We start from the raw sequence: 26,431 nt of genomic DNA on the forward strand, positions 1-26,431 counted from the left end.
ATGTTTTATTTATTTCCAGGAGAGAGAGACAGCGTGAGCAGGGGAGGGTCAGAGAGAGAGGGAGTCACAGACTGAAACAGGCTCCAGGCTCTGAGCTGGCAGTCAGCACAGAGCCCGACGCGGGGCCCGAACCCACGAACCGCGAGATCATGACCTAAGCGAAAGTCAGACGCTTAACCGACTAAGCCACCCAGGCGCCCCTACTCTTTTCTTTTTGATAAGTCTGGGTAGGGGTTTACCAATTTTGCTAATTCTTTCAAAGAATCAGCTCTTAGTTTCACTGATCTGTTCTGTTTTTGTTTGTTTGTTTGTGTGTCACTTATTTATGCTCTAATCTTTATTATTTCCCTTCTTCTGCTGCTTTCAGCTTTATTTGCCATTCCTTTTTTAGCTTTAGGTGTAAGATTAGGTTGTATATTTGGGAACTTTCTGGCTTCTTGAGATAGGCCTGAACTGCAATATACTTCCCTCTTAGGACTGCCTTTGCTACATCCCAAAAGTTTTGGACTGTTGTGTTTTTTTTTTCATTTGCTTCCATGTATTTTTAAAATTTCTTCTTTAATTTCTTGATCAACCCAACCCATTCATTCTTTAGTGGGATGTTCTTTAACCTCCATGTTTTTGAGGGCTTCCCAAATTTTTTCTTGTGGTTGACTTTGAGATTCATAGCATTGCGATCTAAAAATACGGATGGTATGATTTCCATCTTTTTGTACTTGTTGAGGGCTGATTTGTGACCCAGAGTGTGATCTGTTCTAGAGAATGTTCCGTGTGTACTTGAAAAGAATGTATATTCTGCTGTTTTAGGATGAAATGTTCTGAATATGTTTGTTAAGTCCATCTTGTCCGAAGTGTCATTCAAGGCCACTGTTTCCTTATTGAGTTTCTGCTTAGGTGATCTGTCCACTGCTGTGAGCGGGGTATTAAAGTCTCCTACTATTATTGTATTAATATTAATGGGTTTCTTTTTTTTAAGCTTTATTTATTTATTTATTTTAAGAGAAAGCAGTGGAGGGGCAGAGAGAGAATCCCAAGCAGGCTCCACATTGGCAGCACAGAGCCTGATGTGGGGCTCAAACTCACAGTTTGTGAGATTATGACCTGAGCCAAAACCAAGTTGGATGCTTAAGCAACTGAGCCACACAGGCACCGCATCAATGAGTTTATGTTTATTATTAATTGACCTATATATTTGAGTTGTACCAAGTTGGGGGCATAAATATTTGCAATTGTTAAATCTTTTTTTTTTTTTTAAATTTTTTTTTAATGTTTTTTTAATTTATTTCTAGGAGAGAGAGAGAGAGAGACAGCGTGAGCAGGGGAGGGTCAGAGAGAGAGGGAGTCACAGACTCTGAAATAGGCTCCAGGCTCTGAGCTGGCAGTCAGCAGAGAGCCCGACGCGGGGCTTGAACCCATGAACCGCGAGATCATGACCTAAGCGAAAGTCGGACGCTTAACCGACTAAGCCACCCAGGCGCCCCTGCAATTGTTAAATCTTGATGGAGCCCTTAATTATGATACAATGTCCTTCTTTATCTCTTGTTACAGCCTTTGTTTTAAAATCTAGTTTGTCTGGTATAAGTATGGCTACTCTGGCTTTCTTTTGACATCATTAGCATGATAGACGGTTCTCCATCCCCTCACTTTCATCTGCTGATGTCGTTAGATCGAAAGTCAGTCTCTTGTAGGTAGTATATAAATGGATCGTTTTTTTAAAAAAAATCCATTTTGATACCCTATCTTTTGATTGAAGCATTTAGTCCATTTACATTCAGAGTGATTATTGAAAGAATTTAGGTCTGTTGTGTTACCTGTAGACTTGGTGTTTCTGCTGTTGCTCTCTGGTCCTTTCTAATCTTTGTTGCTTTTGGTCTTTTTTTTTTCTTTTTTCCTCCACTCTAACAGTCCCCCTTAAAATTTCTTATAGGGCTGGTTTATTGGTCACAAGCTCCTTTAGTTTTTGTTTGCCTGGGGAGCTGTTTATCTCTCCTTCTATTGTGAATGACAGCGTTGCTGGATACAGTATTCTTGGGTGCATATTTTTTCCATTCAGCACATTGAATATATCTTGCCACTCACTCCGGTCTGCCATTTTTTTTTTTTTTTTTTTGACAGATCTGCTGCAAACCTGATCTGTCTTCCCTTGTAGGTTAAGGACTTTTCTCCTCCTTGCTTCTTTCAGGATTCTTTCCTCTGCTATGTATTTTGTGAACTTGACTAGGATATGTCTTGGTGATGCCTGGCTTTTCTTGAACTTAATGGGAGTTCTCTGCTTCTTGGATTTTGATGTCTGTGTCCACCAGATTAGGGAAGTTTTCAGCTATAATTTGCTCACATAAACCTTCTGCCCCTTTTGTCTCTCTTCATTTTCTGGGACTCGTATGACATGAATTTTATTATGTTTTAATAAATCACTGAGTTCCCTAAATCCTCACCTTTGTTTCCCTCTTCTTTTCAGTTTTATTATTTTCCATAATTTTATCTTTTATGTTAATTTGCTCCTCTACCTTGTCCATCTTTGCTTTATGGCCCATTTGGGCTTGCATCTTGGTTATAGGATTTTAAATTTCAGCCCGACTAGATTTTAGTTCTTTCAATTCGCCAGAAAGGGATTCTCTGGCGTCTTCTATGCTTTTTTTCAAGTCCACCCAGTATCCTTATAAATACTTTATAGTTGAGACATCTTATTTATATCTGCATTGATTACATCCTTGGTCACCATTTCTTACTGTTCTTTCTTTTGAGATGAATTCCTCCTTCTTGTCATTTTGGAGGAAGGAAAAACAAATGGTAGAATGAAATAAAAGTAAAAAAGTTTAAGAAATCAAATAGAGGAAGCTAGATCCTAGGTGTGTTTTGGACTGCTTGTTAAGAGAAGCTTGATAGAAAGAAGTGGAAAGAGAAAAGAGAGAAAAAAATAAAATTAAAAAATAGTAAAAAAAATTTTCTGTATCCAAGAAACAAGAGAAAAACAACAAAACAAAAACAAAATAACAAAACGAGCAGAAGAACGCACAAAAGCACCCCCGTGAAGCTGGATCCCATCTCCCCTGGAGCCGGAAGTCCGCGGCAGCCTGCAGACCGGGCTCCGGGAGGGGCGGGGGCGGGGGCGGGGCCGCCGCTCGGGGGCGCAGGCCGACCTGCCCACGTGCACACGCGGCCGGGCCGGCGCAGGGGGCGGACCCGGTGCGGGGGCTCCGTCCGCCGCGCGGCGGCGCTGTTTGACTCACCGGGTCCCGCAGTGCGCGGCAAACGGTGGCAACGGCTTCACTCCGCCGTCTGGTCTCCAGGGGGCGTTCCTGCCCTCAGACGTGACCATCCCCCCCGCGTGCCGCCCGTCAGCTCCCAGCCTGCCCCCTGCGGGCGTCCAAACCGCCCACCTGCCCGGCAGCGCCCCCTCTCGAGCTCGGCCTCGGGCCCCGGGAGTCTCCGAACCCCATACTTGAGACACCCGCGGGTTGGAAGCTGCACGGCCCGGGGGGGCGGGGGGGGGAGTGTCNCCCCGCGTGCCGCCCGTCAGCTCCCAGCCTGCCCCCTGCGGGCGTCCAAACCGCCCACCTGCCCGGCAGCGCCCCCTCTCGAGCTCCGCCTCGGACCCCGGGAGTCTCCGAACCCCACACTTGAGACACCCGCGGGTTGCAAGCTGCACGGCCCGATACCCGGGGGAGGGTCCCCCGCGCAGCGGCCACGCGGCCCGGAAGCGGGGGTGCCCCTGCGCAGCGGCCTCGGCTCGGGGCTGAGGGTGGATCAGAGCAGCCGGCGCCGGGGTCGCTGTCCTCATGGGGGGGTGGTGACCGCGGCGGCCTGACGACCGTGGTCTCTTGCCCACGAGAGGCCGCGTCACCTCCACCAGACGCCCTCCAAGTACAGCCTCCTTTCTAGAGGTGAGACGGCCGTGGGGGCTTCATGCTATCCGACAGCGAGGCTGAGCGCCTCGTCCGCGCCTGCTCCCTGCCCGGCTCTCCGGTTCCCTCTCACGAAACAGCGTAGCTTCATGGAGAAGAATCCGGACGCGAGTGTCCGCTCCACTTGTCTTAAAACCTCACAGTAGCTCACACTTGTCCTGCAGCAGCGTGTTACACATCAGCAGAATTCCTGATATCAGCGTGTATGGAACCTGCCATTTCTCTGTCCCATGTTGCCACAGGTGAGCAAAAGGTCATGTCCTGTGTTCTAAAATAAATAAGGATTTTGTAACTTTCATTATGGTAGTTTTTCAGAATCACAGTTTATTTAGAAATGTTTCTTAATGGTCATCTTTTTGTTATTCATTTCTAGATAAATTGCACAATCTTTGAAATGCTTCGGGCTAGGGACGCCTCTGTGGCTCGGTCAAGTAAACATCCCAACCTCGGCTCAGGTCATGATCTCCCTGACTTTGACCCCTGCATCAGGCTCTGTGCTGACAGCCTGGAGCTTGGAGCCTGCTTCAGATCTGTGTCTCTCTCTCTCAAAAATGTAAACATTAAGATATTGAAATGTTTTTTAGGCTGGTTTTATGATGTAATTAATCTATGGCTCATTTTAATAAATATTCTATGTATACTTGCAAAGAATATGTCCCTTTAATAAAGTTTTTTAATCATGTGTCACTCTTTACACATCAATTTGGTTTGTCTGTTCTATCAACTACTCACAATGTAAAAACAGAACTCTCTCACCATGGCTAAAACATATTTTATGTATTTTGAGGCATGTTCTTAAATGCATATAAAATGGAAACCTTTTATATATTTCTCCTTAATTAAAGCTTTGTTTTTTTTCCTTTTAAATTACATCCAAGTTAGTTAACAGTTAGTGTAATATGATTTCAGGAATAGAATTTAGTGCTTCATCCCAACAAGTGTCCTCCTTAGCACCCATCACACATCTGGCCCACCCACCACCCACCACCCTGCCAACAACACTCAGTTTGTTCTTTTTATTTAATAGTCTCTTATGGTTTGCCTCTCTCTCTCTCTCTTTTTAGTTTTCCTCCCCTTCCCCTATGTTCATCTGCTGTGTTTCTTAAATTCCACGAATGAAATCATACATTTGTCTTTCTCTGACTTATTCTGCTTAGCATAATACACTAGCTCCATGCACGTTGTTGCAAATGACAAGATTTCATTCTTTTTGATTGCCAAGTAATATTCCATTACACACACACACACACACACACACACACACACATATGCATATATATATTTACCACAGCTTCTTTACTTGGGCCATTTCCATACTTTTGGTATTGTCATTAGTGCTGCTATAAACATTAGGGTACATGTGCCCTTTCAAACTGGCACTCCTGTATCCTGTGGATAAATACCTAGTAATGCAATTGCTGGGTCATAGGGTAGTTCTATTTTTAATTTTTTGAGGAACTTCCACACTGTTTTCCACGGTGGCTGCAGCAGTGTGCATTCCCAGCAGCCGTGTTAAAAAGGCTCCCATCCCTCTGCATCCTTGCCAACACCCGTTGTTGCCAGAGTTGTGAATTTTAGCCATTCTGAGAGGTGTGAGGTGGTAACTCAGTGTGGTTTTGATTTGTATCTCCCTGATGATGAGTGATGTGGAGCATCTTTTCCTGTGTCTGTTAGCCACCTGGATGTCTCCTATGGAAAAATGTCTATTCATATCTTTTCCCCGTTTGTTCACTGGATTATGTTTTTTTGGGTGTTGAGTTTGGTAAGTTCTTTAGAGATTTTGGATACTAACCCTTTATCTGATATGTCATTTGCAAATATCTTCTCCCATTCCATCAGTTGCCTTTCAGTTTTGCTGATTGTTTCCTTCACTGTGCAGAAGCTTTTTATCTTGATGAGATTCTAATAGTTCATTTTTGCTTTTGTTTCCCTTACCTCTGGGGACGTGTCAGGTAAAAAGTTGCTGCAGCTGAGGTCAAGGAGGTTGTTGCCTGTTTTCTCCTCTAGGATTTTGATGGCTTCTGGTCTTACGTTTTGGTCTTTCATCCATCTTGAGTTTATTTTTGTGTACAGTGTAAGAATCTTCCAGGTTCATTCTTCTGCATATCCCTGTCCAGTATTTCCAACACCACTTGCTGAAGAGACTGTTTTTTCTCCATTGGATATTCTTTCCTGCTTTGTCAAAGATGAGTTAAACATAACATTTGTGGGTCCATTTCTGGGTTCTCTCTTCTGTTGCACTGATCTCTGTTTTTGTGCCAGTACCGTACTGTCTTGATGATTACAACTTCGTAATACAGCTTGAAGTCTGGGATTGTGATGCCTCCAGCTTTGGTTTTCTTTTCCAGGATTGCTCTGGCTATTTGGGGTCTTTTCTGGTTCCATACAAATTTGAGGACTGTTTCTTATAGTTCTGTGAAGAATGCTGGTGTTATTTTGATAGGGATTGCATTGAATTCGTAGATTGCTTTGGGTAGTATCGACATTTTAACCAAATTTATTTTTCCCATCCTTGTGCCTGGGGTGTTTTTCCTTTTTTTTTTTTTTTTTTTGGTGTCTTCTTCAATTTCTTTCATAAGCTTTTTATAGTTTTCAGTGTATAGATTTTTCACATTCTCGGTTAGGTTTATTCCTAGATATTTTATGGATGGTTTTTGGTGCAATTGTGAATTGGATCGATTCCTGGATTTCTCCTTCTGCTGCTTCATTACTGGTGTATAGGAATGCAGCCAATTTCTGTGCATTGATTTTATATCCTGCGACTTTGCTGGATTCATGTATCAGTTCTAGCAGTTTTTTGGTGGAGTCTTTCAGGTTTTCTACATAGAATATCAGGGTGTCTGTGAAGAGTGAAAGTTTGACTTCCTCCTTGCCATTTTGGATGCCTTTATTTCTTATTGTCTGAATGCTGAGACTAGGACTTCCAACACCCTGTTAAACAGCAGTGGTGGGAGTGGACGTCCCTGTCGTGTCCTGATCTCAGGGGGAAGCTCTCAGTTTTTCCCCATTGAGGATGACGTTAGCTGTGGGTCTTTCATATATGGCCTTTATAAGCTTGAGGTATGATCCTTCTATCCCTACATTCTTGAGGGTTTTTATCAAGAAAGTATGCTGTGTTTTGCCAAATGCTTTTCCTACATCTGTTGAGAAGATCTTGTGGTTCTTATTCTTTCTTTTATTAATGTGCTGTATCACAATGATTGATTTGCGGATTTTGAACAAGCCCCTTATCCCTGGTATGAATCCCACTTGATTGTGATGAGTAATTCTTGTAATGTACTGTTGGATCTGGTTGGCTAGTATCTTGTTGAGGATTTCTGCATCCATGTTCATCAGGAAAATGGGTCCGTAGTTCTCCTTTTTAGTGGGGTCTTTGGTTTTGGAATCAGGGTAATGGAATGCTGGCCTGGCAGAATGAATTTGGAAGGTTTTCCATTTCTATTTTTTGGAACAGCTTCAAAAGAATAGGTGTTTTCTCTTCCTTAAATATTTGGTAGAATTCCCCTGGAAAGCCAACCAGCCCTGGACTCTTGTTTTTTGGGGAGATTTTTGATTACTAATTCAATTTCTTTGCTGGTTATGAGTCTGTTCAAATTTTCTATTTCTTCCTGCTTCAGTTTTTGTAGTTTATATGTTTCTAGGAATTTGTCCATTTCTTCCAGATTGCTTAATTTGAGGGTATATAGATGTTCATAATATTCTTTTATTGTTTGTATTTCTGCTGTATTGGTTGTGATCTTTCCTCTTTCATTCGTGATTTTATATACTTAGGTCCTTTCCTTTTTCTTTTTGATCAGTCTGGCTAGGGGATCGATTTGGTTAATTCTTTCAAAGAACCAGCTCCTGATTTCGTTGATCTGTTCTACTGTTTTTTTGATTTTGGTATCACTGACTTTTGCTCCAATCTTTATTATTTCTCCTTTTCTGCTGGTTTTGGGCTTTACTTGCTCTTCTTTTTCTAGCCTTTTAAGGTGTGAGGTTAGGTTGTTTATCTGAGACCTTTCTTCCTTCTTCAGGAAGGCCTGGATTGCTGTATACGTCCCTCTATGACTGCTTTTGTGCCATCCCAGAGGTTTTGGGTGTGATGTTATCATTTTCATTGGCTTCCGTGTACTTTTTAATTTCCTCTTTAATTTATTGGTTAATCTCTGAATTAAAGCTTTGATCAACATGATCTTTTTTATGTATGTTAATGCTTTCTGCTTTATAGTCAATTTTGTCTGATAATAAGACACTGAAACCAATTTTTCCTTTGGTTAGAATTTGTTTGGTACATATTTTCTGTCTTTTTTATTTTCAGCTTTTTTATATCCTTATGTTTTAAATATACTGCTCATAAACAAAATATGGTTGTGTTATAAAGTTTTATATAATAACTCTCTTCTTTTAAATGTAGCATATAGTCCACATATATTCATTGTAAATACATGTGTGTCTATCATCTTATAGTACATGGTATTTCTATTTGTCCTATCTCTTCCATGTCTATTTTTCTCTCCTTTTTTGTCTTAATTTGGATCACTATGATTGATTTTTTTGGAGTGCCACTGTCCTTCTTTACTAGTTTGGAAGTTGTATACTCTATTTCTAGTCCTTTAGTTGTGACCCTAGTGATTACCAGAAGCATACATCCTTTACCAACATCTAAAGCTAATCTGACCAGAGGAATTAATGCTACATGAAAGAAATCAGTCAAGAAAGACAAACACCATACAATTTCACTCATATGTGGAATTTGAGAAACAAACAAGCAAAGAAAAAATGAGACAAAGCAAGAATAGGCTGATGGTTACTAGAGGGGATGTGGGAGGGAACAGGGGGTGAAAAGAATAGAGATTAAGAGTTCACTTATTGGGGCGCTTGGGTGGCTTAGTTGGTTAAGCATCCTATTCTTGATTTTGGCTCAGTTCATGATTTCATGGTTTGTGGAATCAAGCCCTGAGATGGGCTCCACACTGACAGTGGAGAGCCTGCGTGAGATTCTCTTTTTCTCTGCCCCACATGCACATGCTCTCTCCCTCTAAAAATAAATAAACTTAAAAAAAAAAGAGATCATTTATTGTGACGAGCACTGAGTAATGTATACAATAGTCGAATCAGTATATTGTATACCTGAAACTAATATAACACTGTATGTAACAAGAGTGAAAAAAAAAAGTTAATGTGCACAAAATTCCTTAAAAAGAATCCCAGTACAATTTAACACCATTTACATTCTCCCAACTTACGCACTGCTTTTAAAAGGTATTTTAAAAAAAAGTTTATTTTGAGACAGAGAGCAAGCACATGAGTGGGGGAAGGGCAAGAAGAAAGGGGGAGAGAGAATCCTGATGTGGGGCTTGATCTCATGCACTGTGAAATCATGACCTGAGCCCAAACAGAGTGGGACGCTTAACTGACTGAGCCAACCAGGTGCCCCCTTCAGTAGGTATTTTAACGGTTATGTTTTTCTCTTTGAAACACTTACTACTTTATTACATTTATTATTTTATCCAATGTTTGGTCAAATTTACACTCTCAGACTGTCCATCTGAGATTACTTTTGGTCTGTTGAAGTGTATTCTTTAGGATTTCCTTTAGTACAAGTCTGCTATTAACAAAATATAGACAAAGTGCTACATCCTACACACACACACACACACACACACACACACACACACACAGGCACAGAGAGGTGAACAAAGCCTGCATGTCTTCCTCCCTCATTGGCTCAATCCTGAAGCTCAAGATGTGCAAGCTTTTCCCACCTGTGTGTGTGTCTGTAGGGTGTAGCTCTTTGGGAGGCCCAGCTTTATGGGGGGAGGATCTTGTGTGAGACGACCCATCTTGAGTACGCCCTGGGATTCGTCTTCTGTTTCTGTGAGGCCACGAAAGGCAAAGCTCACCTTCACTGTGGAACCCACACAGTGTTGTCGAGATGACAGCTAGCTGCAGCTCCCTCCTTACCTTTCTGGGTTCTCATCTATATTCAGTTCCGGGTCTTAAGAACTCCTAACATTCTCACCAGTTTATTGTTATACCTAAGATTTTTTAAAGTACTTAATCCAGAACTGATGCTTGCTTTTGATAGATGGTGAGTATAGACAGAAGCCTGTGCCAGCGCTGACGTGGGAGTGTATCCGTGTGTTCCTGACAGATGCATCAGCCAGAGGAACTGGCATCATCACAAATGACATGACTATGGTATTACCTGAAACAGCAGGGTATACGCAAGTATATTTTTAATTGTTATATACTTGATTTAATTAGCTAATAATCTAGATACATTACTAATTATTAAATTAAAATTTAAATTATAATGATCTAAGTACGAAGCGTAACATTTCTCACAAAAGGTGGTCTTCCACACTTACAGTACAGCCTTTCATTGAGACGACTGAGGGACTGTAGAATCTTCTGTTCATCAGCTGACAGTGCACAAATGTTGAATGGCGGGGTTGTATTTGAAGCCACATTTGATTTCTGTAGCGGCTTGCTATTTATGACAGTGAGAATTTCATCCTCAGGCACTGAAGCTTTCACTAGGTTTTCAGCCATCAAAAACTCAGAAGTACTATCTGAAACTACAGAAATTTTACATTAATTACTCTTCAATCCTTTTTTGTGTGTGGGACCTTCTCTTAAACTTACTTAACTGACATGTGCCTGCATGGTTTCACTTCACAAACATAAACCCTCTACATCTTCTGTTACTTGGCATTTTATTTATCAGGATTATTCATATCTAGCATGTTCCCATCCCTAACTAAAACACAGAAAGTCAACGTGATGCCCGTGAGGCAATAAACATTTCTGGAACGTTATCCGAGCTAAAGGAAAAATGCATCATGTTTAGATTACGATTATTTCTGTGTTGTGTTTTTGTTATTCACTGGTAATACAAAGAGACAATGAAGGAGACTGCCTTTTTTTTTTCTCGAGAGAAAGTGAGCTAATGAGCTGAACTGAACTGACAGCTTAGAAAAAGATAGAAGAACTTAATTTATCACTGAAACATCAGAGTCTTGAAAGAAGAGAAAGATAACTCAATAAATTAATTTGTTGCTTATAAAGGAATCAATATGCAGTTTCCTATTATATCATATGTTTAAACAAAATAAAAGGAAATTAAAGGATTTAATTTAATGAATCACACCATTAAATAATCTGGATGAGAAAGAAATAAACACTTTTGAATCTCTGTACGGGAAAGATTCTTTGATCCTAAAGGTATTGGAGAAATCAAGAAGAAAAGACTAAAAACCATGTTTATATAAAAGCCAGTCTTCCCTTATAGACTTTAAATTTTTGAAGGACAAGACTTTTATATGTTTTGTTCATTACTGTGTATCCGATTCCTACTTGTATGCAGGAAATTAGCTGTTATTTATTGAAGAAAAAAAATAAAAAGGAAGACTTCTATATGTAAATATTTAAGTGGAATAAAATACAAATAATAAAGTAGTAAAAACATTTGCAACTAATATGAAGAACAGAACCCTTCATATTTTAGGAATTTGCAGAAATCAGTAAGGAAATACCCAAGCTCTGGTACCTACAGGAAATAACAGTATGAAGGACCAATTCACCAAAAGTAAACACACATACAAAACAATGAAGCATATTATTTATAAAAGGTACACAAATCAAAACTAATAAAACACAATATCTTTGCCTACCATGTAAGCAAATCATAGAAATAATTCTACCACAAGTTGGTTCACACTCCAGAAAAATTTTAAATGATATTTTTCAGGAAAATGTGTAGGGATATATATGTAGAGCTATAACAATGTTTATTCCCTCTGATTCAGTATTCATTTAATACAGAGTTTTACTCAACAAGTATTTATTGGTTGTCTACGACATGTAATTTTAACTCTGGGAATCTCCATCTTAGAGAAATGGTTGAAAAGTGGGGAAAAGGCTTCATGTAGAAAGATGTCCAGTACATGATTATTTATTAACAAATTTTTAAAAAAATGTTTTTTACTTATTTCTGAGAGAGAGAGAGAGAGAGAGGCAGCGTGAGCAGGGGAGGATCAGAGAGAGAGGGAGACACAGAATCTGAAGCAGGTTCCAGGCTCTGAGCTGTCAGCACAGAGCCCAACGCGGGGCTCGAACCTACGAACCGTGAGGTCATGACCTGAGCCGAAGTTGGACGTGTAACCGACTGAGCTCCCCAGGCGCCCCTACATGGTTATTTAGAATGAAAACCCTGGCAACAGCCTGAATGTGCAGGGCAAGGCGCTCAGACCCCACATGGTGGTTCCTCTGTCACGTATGCGCACTTGGGAAAATACGTGTAACAAAACATGAAATCACGGGGAACAAAGCTCAGAGAGAAATTTTCAAATGCGACGTACCTTCTTCAGCATCAGAAGTACCCCTTGTTTGTTTTGGCTCCCTTGAACTTAGCTGGACACTTCGTCCAAAATTCTATAAAAATATAACACGATTTCAGAACATAATTCCATACTTAAAAAATCATTATTATACATTAACAAAACCCCATATTCAGTCTATATATTTTCGGTTATCACGGCTCATGTAATCTGTGGTTTTGTTTTTCTGTTTTTAGTTTTGAGCAGAAAAAAGTAATTCCTGGGGGGGCGCCTGGGTGGCTCAGTCGGTTAAGTGTCCTACTTCGGCTCAGGTCAGGATCTCTGGCTCCTGGGTTCGAGCCCCGCGTCGGGCTCTGTGCGGACAGTGCGGCGCCTGGAGCTGCTTCCGATTCTGTCCCCCCCTCTCTGCCCCTCTTCCTCTCATGCTCTCTCTCTCTCAAGCATAAATAAAAATGAAAATTACTGGAATAAGGCCTTTCTAGGGTACCTGAACATTAAAAAAGTATTTTATGTCAATTTTGGAAAATTTTCAGGTTGCCGTGTTGTCGTCGCAGCTTGGAAGAAGCCAGGCGCTGCCCGACGGGGATCAAACGTTTCGCCGAGGCTCCCGGGCTCCCGGTTTGTGGTCGCAGGGCGGGGCGCCCGCAGGGGCTGAAGCCGACGGCCTGGCGGGAGCTCTCGGCGGTCCCGGCTCCCGGGGGGTGGGGGGGGGGCCGGAAGGACCCCGGTCTCTCCGCGGTGGCCGGGGGCGCCTCTCACACTCGCCCGCGCCCGGCTGCCCCCCCCCCCCCCCCCGCCTCAGCCTGCGCTCGGCCCCATCCCGAGAGCCCTGCGTCCACGGCCTCCCCGCAGACCGGAGGCTCCCAGCTCCGCCTTCTCTAGCTTTCACTGGTCCCCTTCCCACGGGGCGTCGTGGGCCGGGCGGATCCAGTATGAGAAGGCACTTTTCCCAGCACAGGGTGACGGGAGGGGGCGGGGGCGGGGCGGGGGAGGCGGGGGCGGGGCGGGTGGGGGCGGGGATGGGGGCGGGGCCCGCTGCAGGGACTGAACCCTCAGGTAGGCTCTTTAGTTACAAAGCAAAACAAAAAACCAAAAATCAAAACAAAACAATAGGGATGAAAAAAATTAAACTTCAAAACTTGACTTTGATTCAGGAACTTGACCTATTCTAATGTTAAGACTCTGTAAGACGTTTAAACAGCACCGTGAGTGGAAGATGTGTGTGAAGGTCGGGGGCCAGGCTTCTGGAAAGAAAATCGAAAACAGTAAGACCGAGAGCAGAGGGAGAACAGAGGACAGAATAAGACCCAGAAAAAGAAAAAGAATTTAGAGAGGACACTAATCACGAGCACTTAAAATACTTTTTTTTTTTTTTTTGGTTAAAACAACTACATATTGCTTTCGAATTTAAAATATATTAATAAAAATGAAGAAAAAATTGTTCACCTGACAGATTTTGACATGTGTGGTGTGAACCCCGTGGGGGCGCTAAAGGAAGGGGCATCACCGGATTTGTAATCGGGAAGCTGCGTCTGTGTATGAAGCGGTAAGTATATCGCGAGTGCGGCAGCTTCTTTTACACCGGACACACAACTACAGGGTTTTGTCTTGTCGTTAAGAATACTTCATGGTTGATTTTCTTCATATCAAAAATCTTATCCATATAAAAAATTAATAGTTCTTATACAAATAATAGAATCCTCAACTCATAATGCAGATATAAATTCTTTATAAGGCAATCTATTCCAGTTCTATTAAAAAATCAGAACTGCTATTTAAAGTAGAAATTCCAAGTGAAATGCTACTTACTCATCCATTTAGATGTTTTAATATTTTAAATTCAATCCTTGGATCACTTAGACCTTTAGACCTCTGTTTACTTTGCTCTCACAGAATTACCTCCACTAAAATTTAATTAATTTAATATTACTATTAAGCTTTTGACTTTGCTGAAGATCTCTATCTCAAACAGCCATATGAAACTCCTTATTCATTCGTTGTTGACTGTTAGTAGGAACAGATCTGTTATGAACTCAATGTGCCCTACAGAAAGCCTCAGTGGGAAGAGTCTTTTAATATACTATACCCCCAACAGCATCATTATCCGATGAGAAATGTACACTTTACCCTATTTTCCTTATGCCACGTCTTCCAGGAAGCTCAGATCCAAAGAGGATATTTGAACACGTGAAACTAGATTAGTCTTTATAATTAATATATTTACTTCCTCTACCCAGGGCCCAGGGCTCTACTTTACTTTTTTTTTCTTTTTTAATGTATATTTAAAAGCTTTGTTGTGAACAACATGTATGTATTCCAGAGGAGACTACAAATAACAAAACAAAAGGATGATGGTGATTTGTTAAAGTTGGTTTAAAAGCTTCATTAGTAATTGATCATATAGGCAAATTAGAATATTAGGCAAAGTCTAATACAATAAGTTCCCAGCACCGATTCCTGGGCTGTCTCATAATGACTTTGGCTATACTATTATTTATGTTGTGGTCCACAGTTTACAGCAAAACCATGGTCCTTTGAGAACATTCTGTTTTCCAAGCAATTTTTCACTAGAGAATAGATATTTTTACTAACATCGTACTCACATTCATTTGCTCATTGTACTTCTGTCCCACAGATCCAGAGTTTTGCCTTTTCTGTTCTAAAAGACGTCTCTGCTTATTTTCAACAATTCGTTTTCTTCTTACAATAGCAGAATCTTAAAACAAATACCAGCAAAATGTCAAAATTTACGAGTACAGAGTACATACGCACAAATGTCTGAGTTACCTTCAAACATCACAGAAAACACCAAGTTTCACTCACGTAGTCAGAAGACTCTTATTGAGCTCCTGCTGTATGTAATGTGCGTGGCTCGGCTACAATAATGAACTAAACAAAACCTCTGCTTCTGAGGAGGTTCTAGCTTAGACCAGTGACCTCTGAAGTGTGGTGCTGGAACACCAGGGGGATGTGTGCAACAGATCACTGCTGTGCAGGAAGAATCTACTAGAATTTCAATGTATGTATGTATGTATGTAAAGATTGTTTATTTATTTTTGAAGGAGAGAGAGACAGAATGTGAGCAGGGGAGGGGTAGAGAGAGATAGAGAAACAACCTGAAGACAGGCTCCAGGCTCTGAGCTGTCAGCACAGAGCCCGACATGAGGCTTGAACTCACTAATTGAGAAATCATGACCTGAGCTGAAGCCGGATGCTTAAATGACTGAGCCACCCAGGCATCCCTAAAATTCCAAATTAAACATATGATCTGAAAATCAGAAATTAAACTTTACTATGGTAACATATCATTGCCAGTGGAGCCCCTGTCAGTTTGCATGGTTTGTAGATGGTCATATACCGCACAGAGTAAAACAGAGCTCTCCTGGGGGAGAAGGCAGGTTCCCCACATGACAGCTTGACACCAGTATCATCCATTAGTGCTCTCTCACTTCCTGTAGTGGAACTAAGTTGTAATGTGTGCCCTGGTAAGTGGATTTGTCCCTATCTCCCGGCGTCTGAATGAGTCCTCACAAAATGGGAGAGTCTAAAAAAAGACTTTTGTAGGCTTCCATCATATGTGTGATATTTTACTATATAAGGTGAGTGGTGGGTGTATGGATATTTCTTCTTATTCTATGCTTTTATATGTCTAATCAAAAACATATTCTTAGGGACATCTGAGTGGCTCAGTGGGTTGAGCATCTGACTCAATTTCGGCTCAGGTAATGATCTCATGGTTCCTGGGATTGGGCCCGTGTTGCACTCTGTGTTGACAGTGCAGAAGCTGCTTGGGATTCCCTCTCTCTCTCCCTCACATACTCATGCTCTCTCTCCCTCTCTCTCAAAATAAAACAACTACAACCACAACCACAACCACAAAACATTCTGAGAGAGGATAGGCAGGCAAACCAAGAAACAGACTAGTATTAGGTGAGTATTTATAATTGCCCGGGCATTGTTCTAAGGGTTGCAGGCATTATTATCATCACTATTTTCACAGATAAATTAGGCACAGGAAAGGAAAACTAGCTTTCCTAAGGTCACAAAGTCAGTAAAGGGCAAAGTTGAATTTACCTCCAAGCAGTCTCTAAAGTCTAAATTCTAGCTCTTACCTTCTATGTTAGTAACTTTCATTCTGATTTGACTGTGTCTCACAGAATCCAGGATGCACATACAGTTCTTTGAAACATACTTACCTTTGTAATATAGGATGCCTTCTGGTAGTTTCTATTCTAGAACATTCTGATCTAAAATTACATTTCATTAAAAAAATTCTGATCACCACTCATTGAGTTCATAATCCATTAATACGTCACATCTTATATTTCTCTGTTATTGCTCTGTTATTATTTTTATTCCCACTCACATGGGTAAGCTAAATGCTAAATATGCAAAGCTAGGTATGCTAAATGCTATGGTTTCTAGTGAGATCATCTGGGCATCAATACGAGTTTCTATACTGTTTCCTATGCTTAAAAGTGTCTTTCTCTAAATCTTGGAAAGTCCCTATCTTTCCATTTTTGAAGAGTTTAAAAAATGCTTTAAATGAGGGGTGCTTGGGTGGATCGGTGGGTTAAAAAACTGACTCTTGATTTGGACTCACAGTCATGGGATTGAGCCCCATGTCAGTCTCCTGACTGACTGTGGAGCCTGCTTGGTGCTGACTCTCTCTCTCTCTCTCTCTCTCTCTCTCCCCCCCGGTTGTGCTCTCGCTCTCTCTCAAATAAAAATGAAATAAAAAATACTTTAAATGAAAATTTCCTTGGCCACATGACTCCTTTCTGAAGAATTTTTCCTTTGCTTCAGCCTGTTTGTAAATCTCTTGGAGTCAAGATTTGCCTACACTTTTGTACTCTGTTGATTTCTAGCATAATTATTTGTTTTTGAGCTTTATTATTCTTTGTGTAGATGTTCAGTTTTGTGGATTGTAAATTAGTGATCCCAGGGACAGATAGAGCATATGCTTAAAACTATTTATGAATGGTTCTATTCACATGCATGCAGTTAAATATTACATAATAATTAATATAATAACTGAGAACCTTGGGATATTTGCAAAAAAATATAGTTTGCATTGGCACGTCTGGCCAAATTTCTAGTCTCATATGAAAATTCTATGTGTAAGAGTTTTACTACCAAAACTCAAAGCTACTAAGCATTAATTATTACATATTTAAAATGTATAGTATTCTTAAGTATAAACACAGAATGATAGCTTTGGAAGAGCTCGTGGAAATCCACAGCCCAAACATTCACTCAGATCTGACTTTTTTGTGGGAAGACAGGGCGCCGATGGCTTAGTAATGGGGAGGCCCCCCCACCCCGCAGTGGTGGTGGTTTTAACTCAAACTTTTCCTTGCACTGAGCTGAAAACATCCTTGCAATTTTTACCCCTCATTTAGTTGTTTTCTCTTTCTTTCATATAATAACCTTCAATAATATACACAGCTACAATGTCTCTTAAGCTGGTGTTCTTTTATTGCTCTTCAGATCCAACCCCTCCTTCCAGAGGGGTCACCGCGGTTTGTTTATACAGCCAGCAAAATATACAGACAAAATACAAAATAATGTTGAGGGCAGCAGTACTTCTGAAGATGGGTTTATTGTTGCCTCAAATTATATTACATTTTTAACAGCTATAGGAAACTCTTTTGGGGTGGGGGTTCTCTTTTAATGAACAATGTCAAGACAGAGATCTTTTTCTTGGAACTGTAATAAAAAAATCTGTAAAAAAAACGAATTACATACAAACAAGGTGCAAAGGAAGAGGCCACATTTAACTGAACTTTTATTCATCAAGAAGAATGAAAGTACAAATCACAAGCTGGCAGAAAATTGATGCCACAAGCTGGCATAAACTGACACAGAATCCTGGAGTATATGCAGAACTCGATCACTAAGGAAAAACCACAGGAGCAGGTATCTCGCAGGAGAGGAAAGGCAGACGCTACACAAACACAGGACAGTGCCCCCTTCATTCGTAAACTGGGCAGTGCGAGTTGTTTTTTTATTTTTTATTTTTTTTTTTTTACAAATAGTTTATTGTCAGCGGGTTGTTCTAAGTAGACATTCTGTCTCACCCACAAGACTGAAAAAAGTAACAAGTCTGACCGTCAGTTTTGATGAACACAGAAAGAAAAGGTGACTTTCATATATGGCTCCAGAAGATAAACTAGCACCGAGTGAAGTGAAAAATAAACATAACCTGTGACCCAGCCACATGTGTGCCAGCAGACATACCAAACTCTTCCCAGAAGCATTACTGATTCAAGCAACAAACTGGAAGCAATCCCAAAGCCCAAGGACAGAAGAATGAAGAACATCTGCACATTCATATAATGAAAAGTAATAATTCATATAATGAAAAGTAACACGAATCAAGTACAGCTAAACTAATAATAATGAATCTAAAAAATAAAATTTGAAAATAGCAAATCACAGAATGTAGATGAAATGGCTTCATTTATATAAATTACAGAACTAGGCAAAACTAAGTATGTTGAGATAAATTTATATGTGGTAAAATGATAAAGAAAAGCATGGAAGGGAGGTGCTGGGGTGGCTCAGTCGGTTCAGAGTCCAATCATCATCAGGTCATCAGGTCATGATCTCACAGTTCATGAGTTCAAGCACCGCATTGGGCTCTGTTGCTGACAGCTCAGAGCCTGGAGCCTGCTTCAGATTCTGTGTCTCCCTCTCTACCTGCCCCTTCCCTGCTTACCCTCTGCCTCTCTCAAAAATAAACAAACAAACAAAAAAAAGCGTGGAACAATTAACACTGTCCTATATGGTGGTCTCATCTGTAAGAGGAAGGAGACACAGCTGGGAAGGGGTATATGAGATCTCAGCAATACCAGTACGTTTCTGTTTCCAAAACTGGGTAGTGGGTACAGAGTTCTTCTTTTATTATTAATCTTTACTTTGTTCTTCTATATATTTCTTTTTTATACATTTCGAAGATATATTTCACAATAAAAAACTTTAAAAAGTACATTGCAAAAACACTTTACAGTTATCTCTGCTAAACTCAACTTTACTACTTTGGTTTATCATTTCAGTTAGAAAAGATGATGTGAACCTCAACTCCATCTTCTATTTTATTAATGACTTCCTTTGTTACTGTATTTCTACAAATTGTATTGATCAATGTACTTAAAAAAAAAAAAACTACCAGGGCACCTGGGTGGCTGAGTTGGCTGGGCCTCTGACTTTGGCTCAGGTCATGATCTCACGGTTCATGGATTCGAGCCCCATGTTGGGCTCTGTGCTGACAGCTCAGAGCCTAGAGGCTGCTTTGGATTCTGTGTCTCCCTCTCTCTCTGCCAATCCCCTCTCTCAAAAATAAATAAACATTAAAAACATTTTTTAATGTATATCACTGAAAAAACTATGGTCATTCAGTTCTAACAAGTTAGGTAAATTAATTTCTATTTTCTGAGACTTCTAGGGAAGATCTCAGGGCAGGGGGACCTGAGGCGCACCTCGCTAGTCCCCCGGATACAACTAATGAACATTCACATCAGCAGCAATAACTCGGAAAATGACCTGAAGACAGGTGGGAGTCTCTCCACAGTTGACTGTGGAGAAGAGGCCACATGGGGGAGGGCAGGAAGGGCAGAGATGCGTGGGGAGCTAAACGGGACAGCCAGGTGCCCCTGGGAGGGAGGGACTCATGGGCTCAGACGGGGAGAGAAACAGACACCTACCGGGGGACCCCACATGGGGAAAATAAGTCCCTATATTTTTGGCTTTGAAAACCTAATGGGCCAAATTTGTGAGTTCTTACAATCAGTGGGCTCAGACAGCTGGGAAGGTGAGAGGGAATGGAGCCCCCGCCCTTAAAGAAACAGTGTAGGTATCGATTTGAAAAACACTGGGGCACAGGCTGGAGACTGGTTTACCCATCTCAGGGCTTGCGCTGAGGGGATCACTGGGGTCCCCTGCCCTCAGCATAAAAACAGGGCCACCTGCAAGAACTAGCACAGGGCCAACACTCACTACCTAACTCGCTCACATAGTGCCCTGTGCCTTGCCTACTGTGGACCCACCCCTTCCAGCCAGGCCCTGGCTCCAGGCCTCCTCCCTCAGCAGACTCTGCAAACCTTCCTAGCACCCCACGTCCTGCGCTGTCCTAGGGATCCAGCCCCTCCAGCCCGGGTCCCCTTCTGCAGAGCAGTGGTGCAGACCTAGTTAACCCTGCCTGCCCTGCCTCTGTGTTCTCCTGCCGCCCAGTCCCTGCAGTAGATGAGCTCTTGGCTGGAGCACATCTAAACCCGGTCGCAAGCCTGACGGTGTGCAAGCAGCCTCGACAAGGGCCAGCGTTACTCCAAAGTGAGTCCTGCCCCAGGGGCAGGGAAGATGGCCGCACACACCAGTCCCTCTTGGCCCGGCAGTGGGCTGGGGGCAGACCTCTGGTCTGACTGCAGGCCCTGGGCACCAACAAAGCTTCTCAGGGAACAACACAGAGAAAGTCTGGTGCTACTGAAGCTCTGGCAAACACCTGCTCTGACTCGACTCACACCCAAGATGGCCCCAGACTGGCCCACAAACAACCCAGGGACAAAACCCTGCCTACAACAGGCAAAGACAGCCCGTGCAGACAACTGGAGTGACAGCAAAAGTGGCTCGGCCTCAAAAGCAGGGCGCACACATCACATAGAGGAGTCGCCCCTGAAGTGCCAGGTTCTGGGGAAGAGGGGACACTGCATTGCAGGACACGACAGGTCCTCTCCTTCAGGAGGACACTACTTTCAAGAGCAGGAGATGTAGGTGACTTTTCTAACACACAGAGACAGACACACCATTAGAGAAAAAGAGGAGACAGAGGACTATGTTCTAAATGGAAAACAGGACAGAATCACAGTATGAGACCCAAGCAAAACAGAGATAAGTAATGTTTTTGATAGATAATGTAAAGTAACGGTCCTAAAGATACTAATGGGACTTGAGCAAAGAGTGGAAGGCATTAGTAAGACCCTTAACAAAAAGATAGAAAATATTTTTAAAAAGCCAATCCATGAAGAATTGAATGAAATTAAAAATATACTAGATGGAAGAAATAGTAGAGGAAGCAGAAGAATGAATTAGCAACCTGAAGGACAGGGCAATGGAAAGCAATCAAAATGAACAAGAGAGAGAAAAAACAATAAATGAAAATAGACTCAGGAAACTCAATGACACTATCAAGCATAATACCACTTGTATTACAGGGATCTCAGGAAGAGGAGAGAAAAGGAGACAGAAAATTTATTTCAAGAATCTAATAGTTGATTTCAATTCCCAAACCTGAGAAGGGAAAATGAAATCTAGATCCAAGAGGCACAGAGAGACCCCAACAAAATCAACCCAAGGAGGTTCACACCAAGACACATATAAATTAAAATGGCAAAAAGTAGAGACAGAATTTTAAAAACAGCAAGAGAAAAGAAAACAGTTACATACATGGGCAATCCCATAAGGCTATCAGGTGATTTTTCAGCAGAAACTTGGCAGGCTAGAAAGGAGTGGCAGGGTATATTCAAAGTGCTGAAAGGAAAAAACCTGCAACCAACAATACTCTATCCAGCAAGGCTATTATTCAGAATAGAAGGAGAGATAACAAGTTTTCCAGACAAACAAAAGTTAAAGGAATTCATCACTACTAAACCAGCCCTACAAGAAAATGTTACAGGAGACTCTTTGAGCAGAAAGGAAATACCCTAAGTAGGAGTAAGCAAAATAGGAAGCAGGACAGCAATAAAAATGAGTATATCTGTAAAAAAAATCACTCACAGTTTTCTCAAAATAAAAGGATGTAAAGTATGACACCATATAGCTAAAACGTGGAGGGCAGAGGAGAAAAAAAAAAAGCGTTAAAAATTAAGTGACCATCAGCTCAATATAGACTGCTATATGCAGAATTTGTTAGATATAAACCTAATGGTAACCACGAATCATAAACTAGTAATAGACATACAAAAAATTAAGAGAAAGGAACCCAAATATATCACTAAAAAAACAAAACAAAACAAACCCACAGCAAACTGAGAGAAGACAGCAAGAAAAGAACACAGAAGAACTACAAAAACAACCTTAAAACAATTAACAAATGGCAGTAACTACATACCTATCAATAATTACTTTGAGTGTAAATGGACTAAATGCTCCAATCAAAATAAACAGGGTGACAGAGTGGATTAAAAAAAAAAAAAAAAAAGGACCCATCTATATACTGCCTGCAAGATACTCTTTTCAGACCTAAAGAAACCTGCGGATTGAAAGTGAAGGGATGCAAAAGCATTTGCCATACAAATGCAAGTGAAAAGAAAGCTGGGAGTAGCAATACTTTTATGGACAAACTAGACTTTAAAACAGAGGCTGTACAAGAGACAAAGAGGGACATTGTATAATCATAAAGGAAACAATGCAATAAGAAGATATAACAATTGTAAATATTTATGCACCCAACATGGCATCACCCCCATACATAAAACAGTTAATAACATACATAAAGGAACTAATTGATAGTATTACAATAATCATAGGGAACTTTAAAACCCCACTTACACTAATGAATACATCATCCAAACAGAAAATCACAAGGAAATAGTGGCTTTAAATGCACATTGGACCAATGGGATTTAACAGATATATTCAGAACATTCCATCCTAAAGCATTCCATGCTAAAACAGCAAAATACACATTCTTTTCAAGTGCATGTGGAACATTCTCCAGAATAGATAACATATTAGGCCACAAAACAAATCTCAACAAATTAAAAAAGACTGAAGTGGTATCATGCACCTTTTCTGACCACAACCCTATGAAATTAGAAATCAATCAAGAAAAAATTTGGAAGGAACAAAAATAATAAACAATGAATGTGTCAGCCAAGAAATCAAAGAGGAAATAAAAAAATTACATGGAGACTGATGAAAATAAAAACACAACAATCCAAAACCTTTGGGATGCAGCAAAAGTGGTTTTAAGAGAGAAGTTTATAGCAATACAGGCCTACCTTAAGAAGCAACCAAAATCTCAAATAAACAACCTACCTTTACACCTAAAGGAGCTAGAAAAAGAACAAACCCCCAAACAGCAGAATGAAGGAAATAATAAATATTAGAGCAGAAATAAATGATATATAAACAATCAAAACAAGAGGACAGATAAATGAAACCAGGAGTTGATTCTTTGGAAAAATCAGTAAATTTGATAAACCTCTAGCCAGGCTCATAAATTAAAAAAGAAAAAAAAAAGGAAAAGAAGACTCAAATAACCAAAGTCAGAAATGGAAGAGGAGAAATAACAATGGACACCACAGAAATACAAATGATTGCAGAATAGTATGAAAAAGGATATGCCAATAAATTGGACAGCTCAAAAGAAATGGATAAATTCCTAGAAACATATAACCTAGCAAAACTGAAGCAGGAACAAATAGAAAGTTTGAGCAGACAAATTATCAGCAATGAAATGGAATCAGTAATCAGAAAACTCTCAACAAAGAAAATATCCAGGACTAGATGGCTTCACAAATGAATTTTCCAAACATTTAAAGAAGAATTAATAGCTATTCTTCTCAAATTATTCCAAAAAATAGAAGAGGAAGGAAAACTTCCAAATTCATTCTATGAGGCCAGCATTACCCTGATACCAATACCAAATAGAGATACTACAAAAAAGAGAACTACAGGCCAGTATCTTTAATGAACACAGATGCAGAAACCCTCAACCAAATAGTATTAGCAAACGGAATCCAATAATACATTAAAAAAATCATTCACCATGATCAAGTGGGATTTATTCCCAGGATGCAAGGGTGGCTCAATATTCTCAAATAAATCCCTGTGATATATCACCATCACAAGAGAAAAGATAGAAACCATATGATCGTCTCAAAAGATGCAGAAAAAGCACTTGGCAAAGTACAACATGCATTCAAAATAAAAATCCTCAATAAAGTAGGTTTGGAAGGAATACACCTCCACATAATAAAGGCCATGTATGAACAATCCACAGCTAACATCACACTCAATGATGAAAAACAGAGATTTTCCCCTAAGGTCAGGAACTCAAGAAAAGGGCACCCACTTTCACCACTTGTATTCCACAGAGTATTGGAAGCTCTAGTCACAGTAATTAGACAAGAAAAAGAAGTAAAAGGCATCCAAAGCAGTAAGGAAGAAGTAATATTTTCAGTATTTACAGATGACATTCTAAGGTCACAGGATACAAAATCAAAAACAGAAATCTACTGCATTTCTAATAATGAAGCAGCAGAAAGAGAAATGAAGAAAAAAATCCTATTTACAATTACATCAAAAAGAATTTAAAAATCTAGGAACAAATATAACCAAGGAGGTCAAAGACTTGTACTCTGAAAGCTGTAAAACATTGATGAAAGAAACTGAAGACAACACAAATGAATGGAAAGATATTCCAAGCGTCATGTATTGGAAGAACAAATAATGTTAAGATGTCCATATTATCCAAAGGAATCTACAGATACAATGCAATCACTATCAAAATACCAACAGCATTTTTTCAAAGAACTAGAACAATCATAAAATGGGTATGAAACAACAAAGAGCCCAGAATGGCCAAAGCATTCTTGTAAAAGAAAAACAAAGCTGGAAGCATCACAATCTCAGATTTCAAGATACACTAGAAAGCCATAGCAATCACAAGAGTATGGTACTTGCACAAAAATAGATACATAGATTAATGGAACAGACTAGACACCCCAGAAATGAACCCACAATTAGATGGTCAGTTAATCTTTGACAGAGTAGGCAAGAATATGCAATGGCAAAAAGTCCCTTCAGCAAATGATGTTAGGAAAACTGGACAGCTCCATGCAAAAGACTGAAACTGGACCAGATCTTACACCACAGACAAAAAGAGATTCAAACTGGATTAAAGATCTAAGTGTAAGACCTGAAATCATAAAAATCCTAGAAGATAATACAGGGAGTAATTTCTCTGACATTGGCTGTAGCAATATTTTTCTAGATGTATCTCCTGAGACAAGGGAAACAAAAGCAAAAATAAACTATTAGGACTACATCAAAATGAAAGCTTCTGCATAGCAAAGGAAACCATCAACAAAACTAAAAGACAACCTATGGAATGGGACAAGATATTAGAAAATGACTATTCAATAAAAGGTTATCATCTAAAAAATATAAAGAACTGATATAACTCAATACCCAAAAACAAATAATCCAACTAAAAAATGGGCAGAAGACATGAACAGACATTTCTCCAAAGAAGACCTACAGATGGCCAACAGAACACACACATGAAAAGATGCTCAACATCACTCATCAAGAAAATGCAAATGAAAACCATAATGAGATATCACCTCACACCTCAGAATAGCTACAATCAAAACCACAAGAAATAACAGGTGGTGGTGAGGATGTGGAGAAAAAGGAACCCTTTTTCACGGCTGGTGGGAATGCAAGCTGGTGCAGCCACTGTGGAAAACAGTATGGAGGCTCCTCAAAAAGTTAAAAATAGAACTGACATGATCAAATAATTCCACTACTGAGTATTTACCCAAAGAATGTGAAAACAGTACTTTGAAAATATATATGCGCTATGTTTCCTGCAGCGTTATTTGCAACAGCCAAATTATGGAAGCAGCCCAAGTGTCCATTGATAGATGAATGGATAAAGAAGATGTGAGATAGAAACACACACACACACACACACACACACACACACACACAATGAATATTATTCAGCCATAATAAAATAAAATCTTGCCCTTTGCAACCACATGGGTGGATCTAAAGAGTATTAAGCCAAGCAAAATAAGTCAGACAAAGACATATATCATATGATCTTGCTTATATGTGGAATTTAAGATACAAACAAAGAAAAAAAGTGACAAACCAAAAGCAGACTCTTAAGTTTAGAAGAAACTGGTGGTTACCAGAGGGGAGGTGGTGGGTCAGAGGATGGGTGAAATAGGTGAGATACCCCACTTACTGTGGGGCACCTGGGTGGCTCAGTTGGTTAAGCATCCAATTTCAGCTCAGGTCATGATCTGGAGGTTCAAGAGTTCCAGCCCCGCGAAGGGCTCTGTGCTGACGGCTTGAAGCCTGGAGCAGTTTCATATTCTGTGTCTCCCTCTCTCTCTGCCCCTCCTCCACTCACGGTCTGTGTCTCTCCCTCTCAAAAATAAATACACATTAGGGAGGGGCAAGATGGTG

The 26,431-nt window shown here is 40.4% G+C and overlaps 1 protein-coding gene across 4 annotated transcripts in view; it reads right to left on the bottom strand.

Annotated features, from left to right (window-relative positions):
• The window catches only part of CEP126 (centrosomal protein 126), a 115,847-nt gene that overhangs the window by 7,795 nt on the left and 81,621 nt on the right, over positions 1-26,431 (bottom strand). For 2 of the 4 annotated variants that reach the window (XM_039216545.1, XM_039216548.1), the window contains 4 exons: positions 14,833-14,945; positions 12,251-12,323; positions 10,259-10,468; positions 9,967-10,095 (listed from right to left, as the gene is read on the bottom strand). In XM_039216545.1, coding sequence (XP_039072476.1) covers positions 9,967-10,095; positions 10,259-10,468; positions 12,251-12,323; positions 14,833-14,945 — 525 coding nt within the window. The remainder of the gene's footprint in view (positions 1-9,966; positions 10,096-10,258; positions 10,469-12,250; positions 12,324-14,832; positions 14,946-26,431) is intronic. The other 2 variants (XM_039216546.1, XM_039216547.1) reach the window with 1 other exon arrangement.

This window comes from Hyaena hyaena, unplaced genomic scaffold (assembly GCF_003009895.1).
Source record: "Hyaena hyaena isolate Hyena2069 unplaced genomic scaffold, ASM300989v1 scaffold_638, whole genome shotgun sequence".
Taxonomy (NCBI): domain Eukaryota; kingdom Metazoa; phylum Chordata; class Mammalia; order Carnivora; family Hyaenidae; genus Hyaena; species Hyaena hyaena.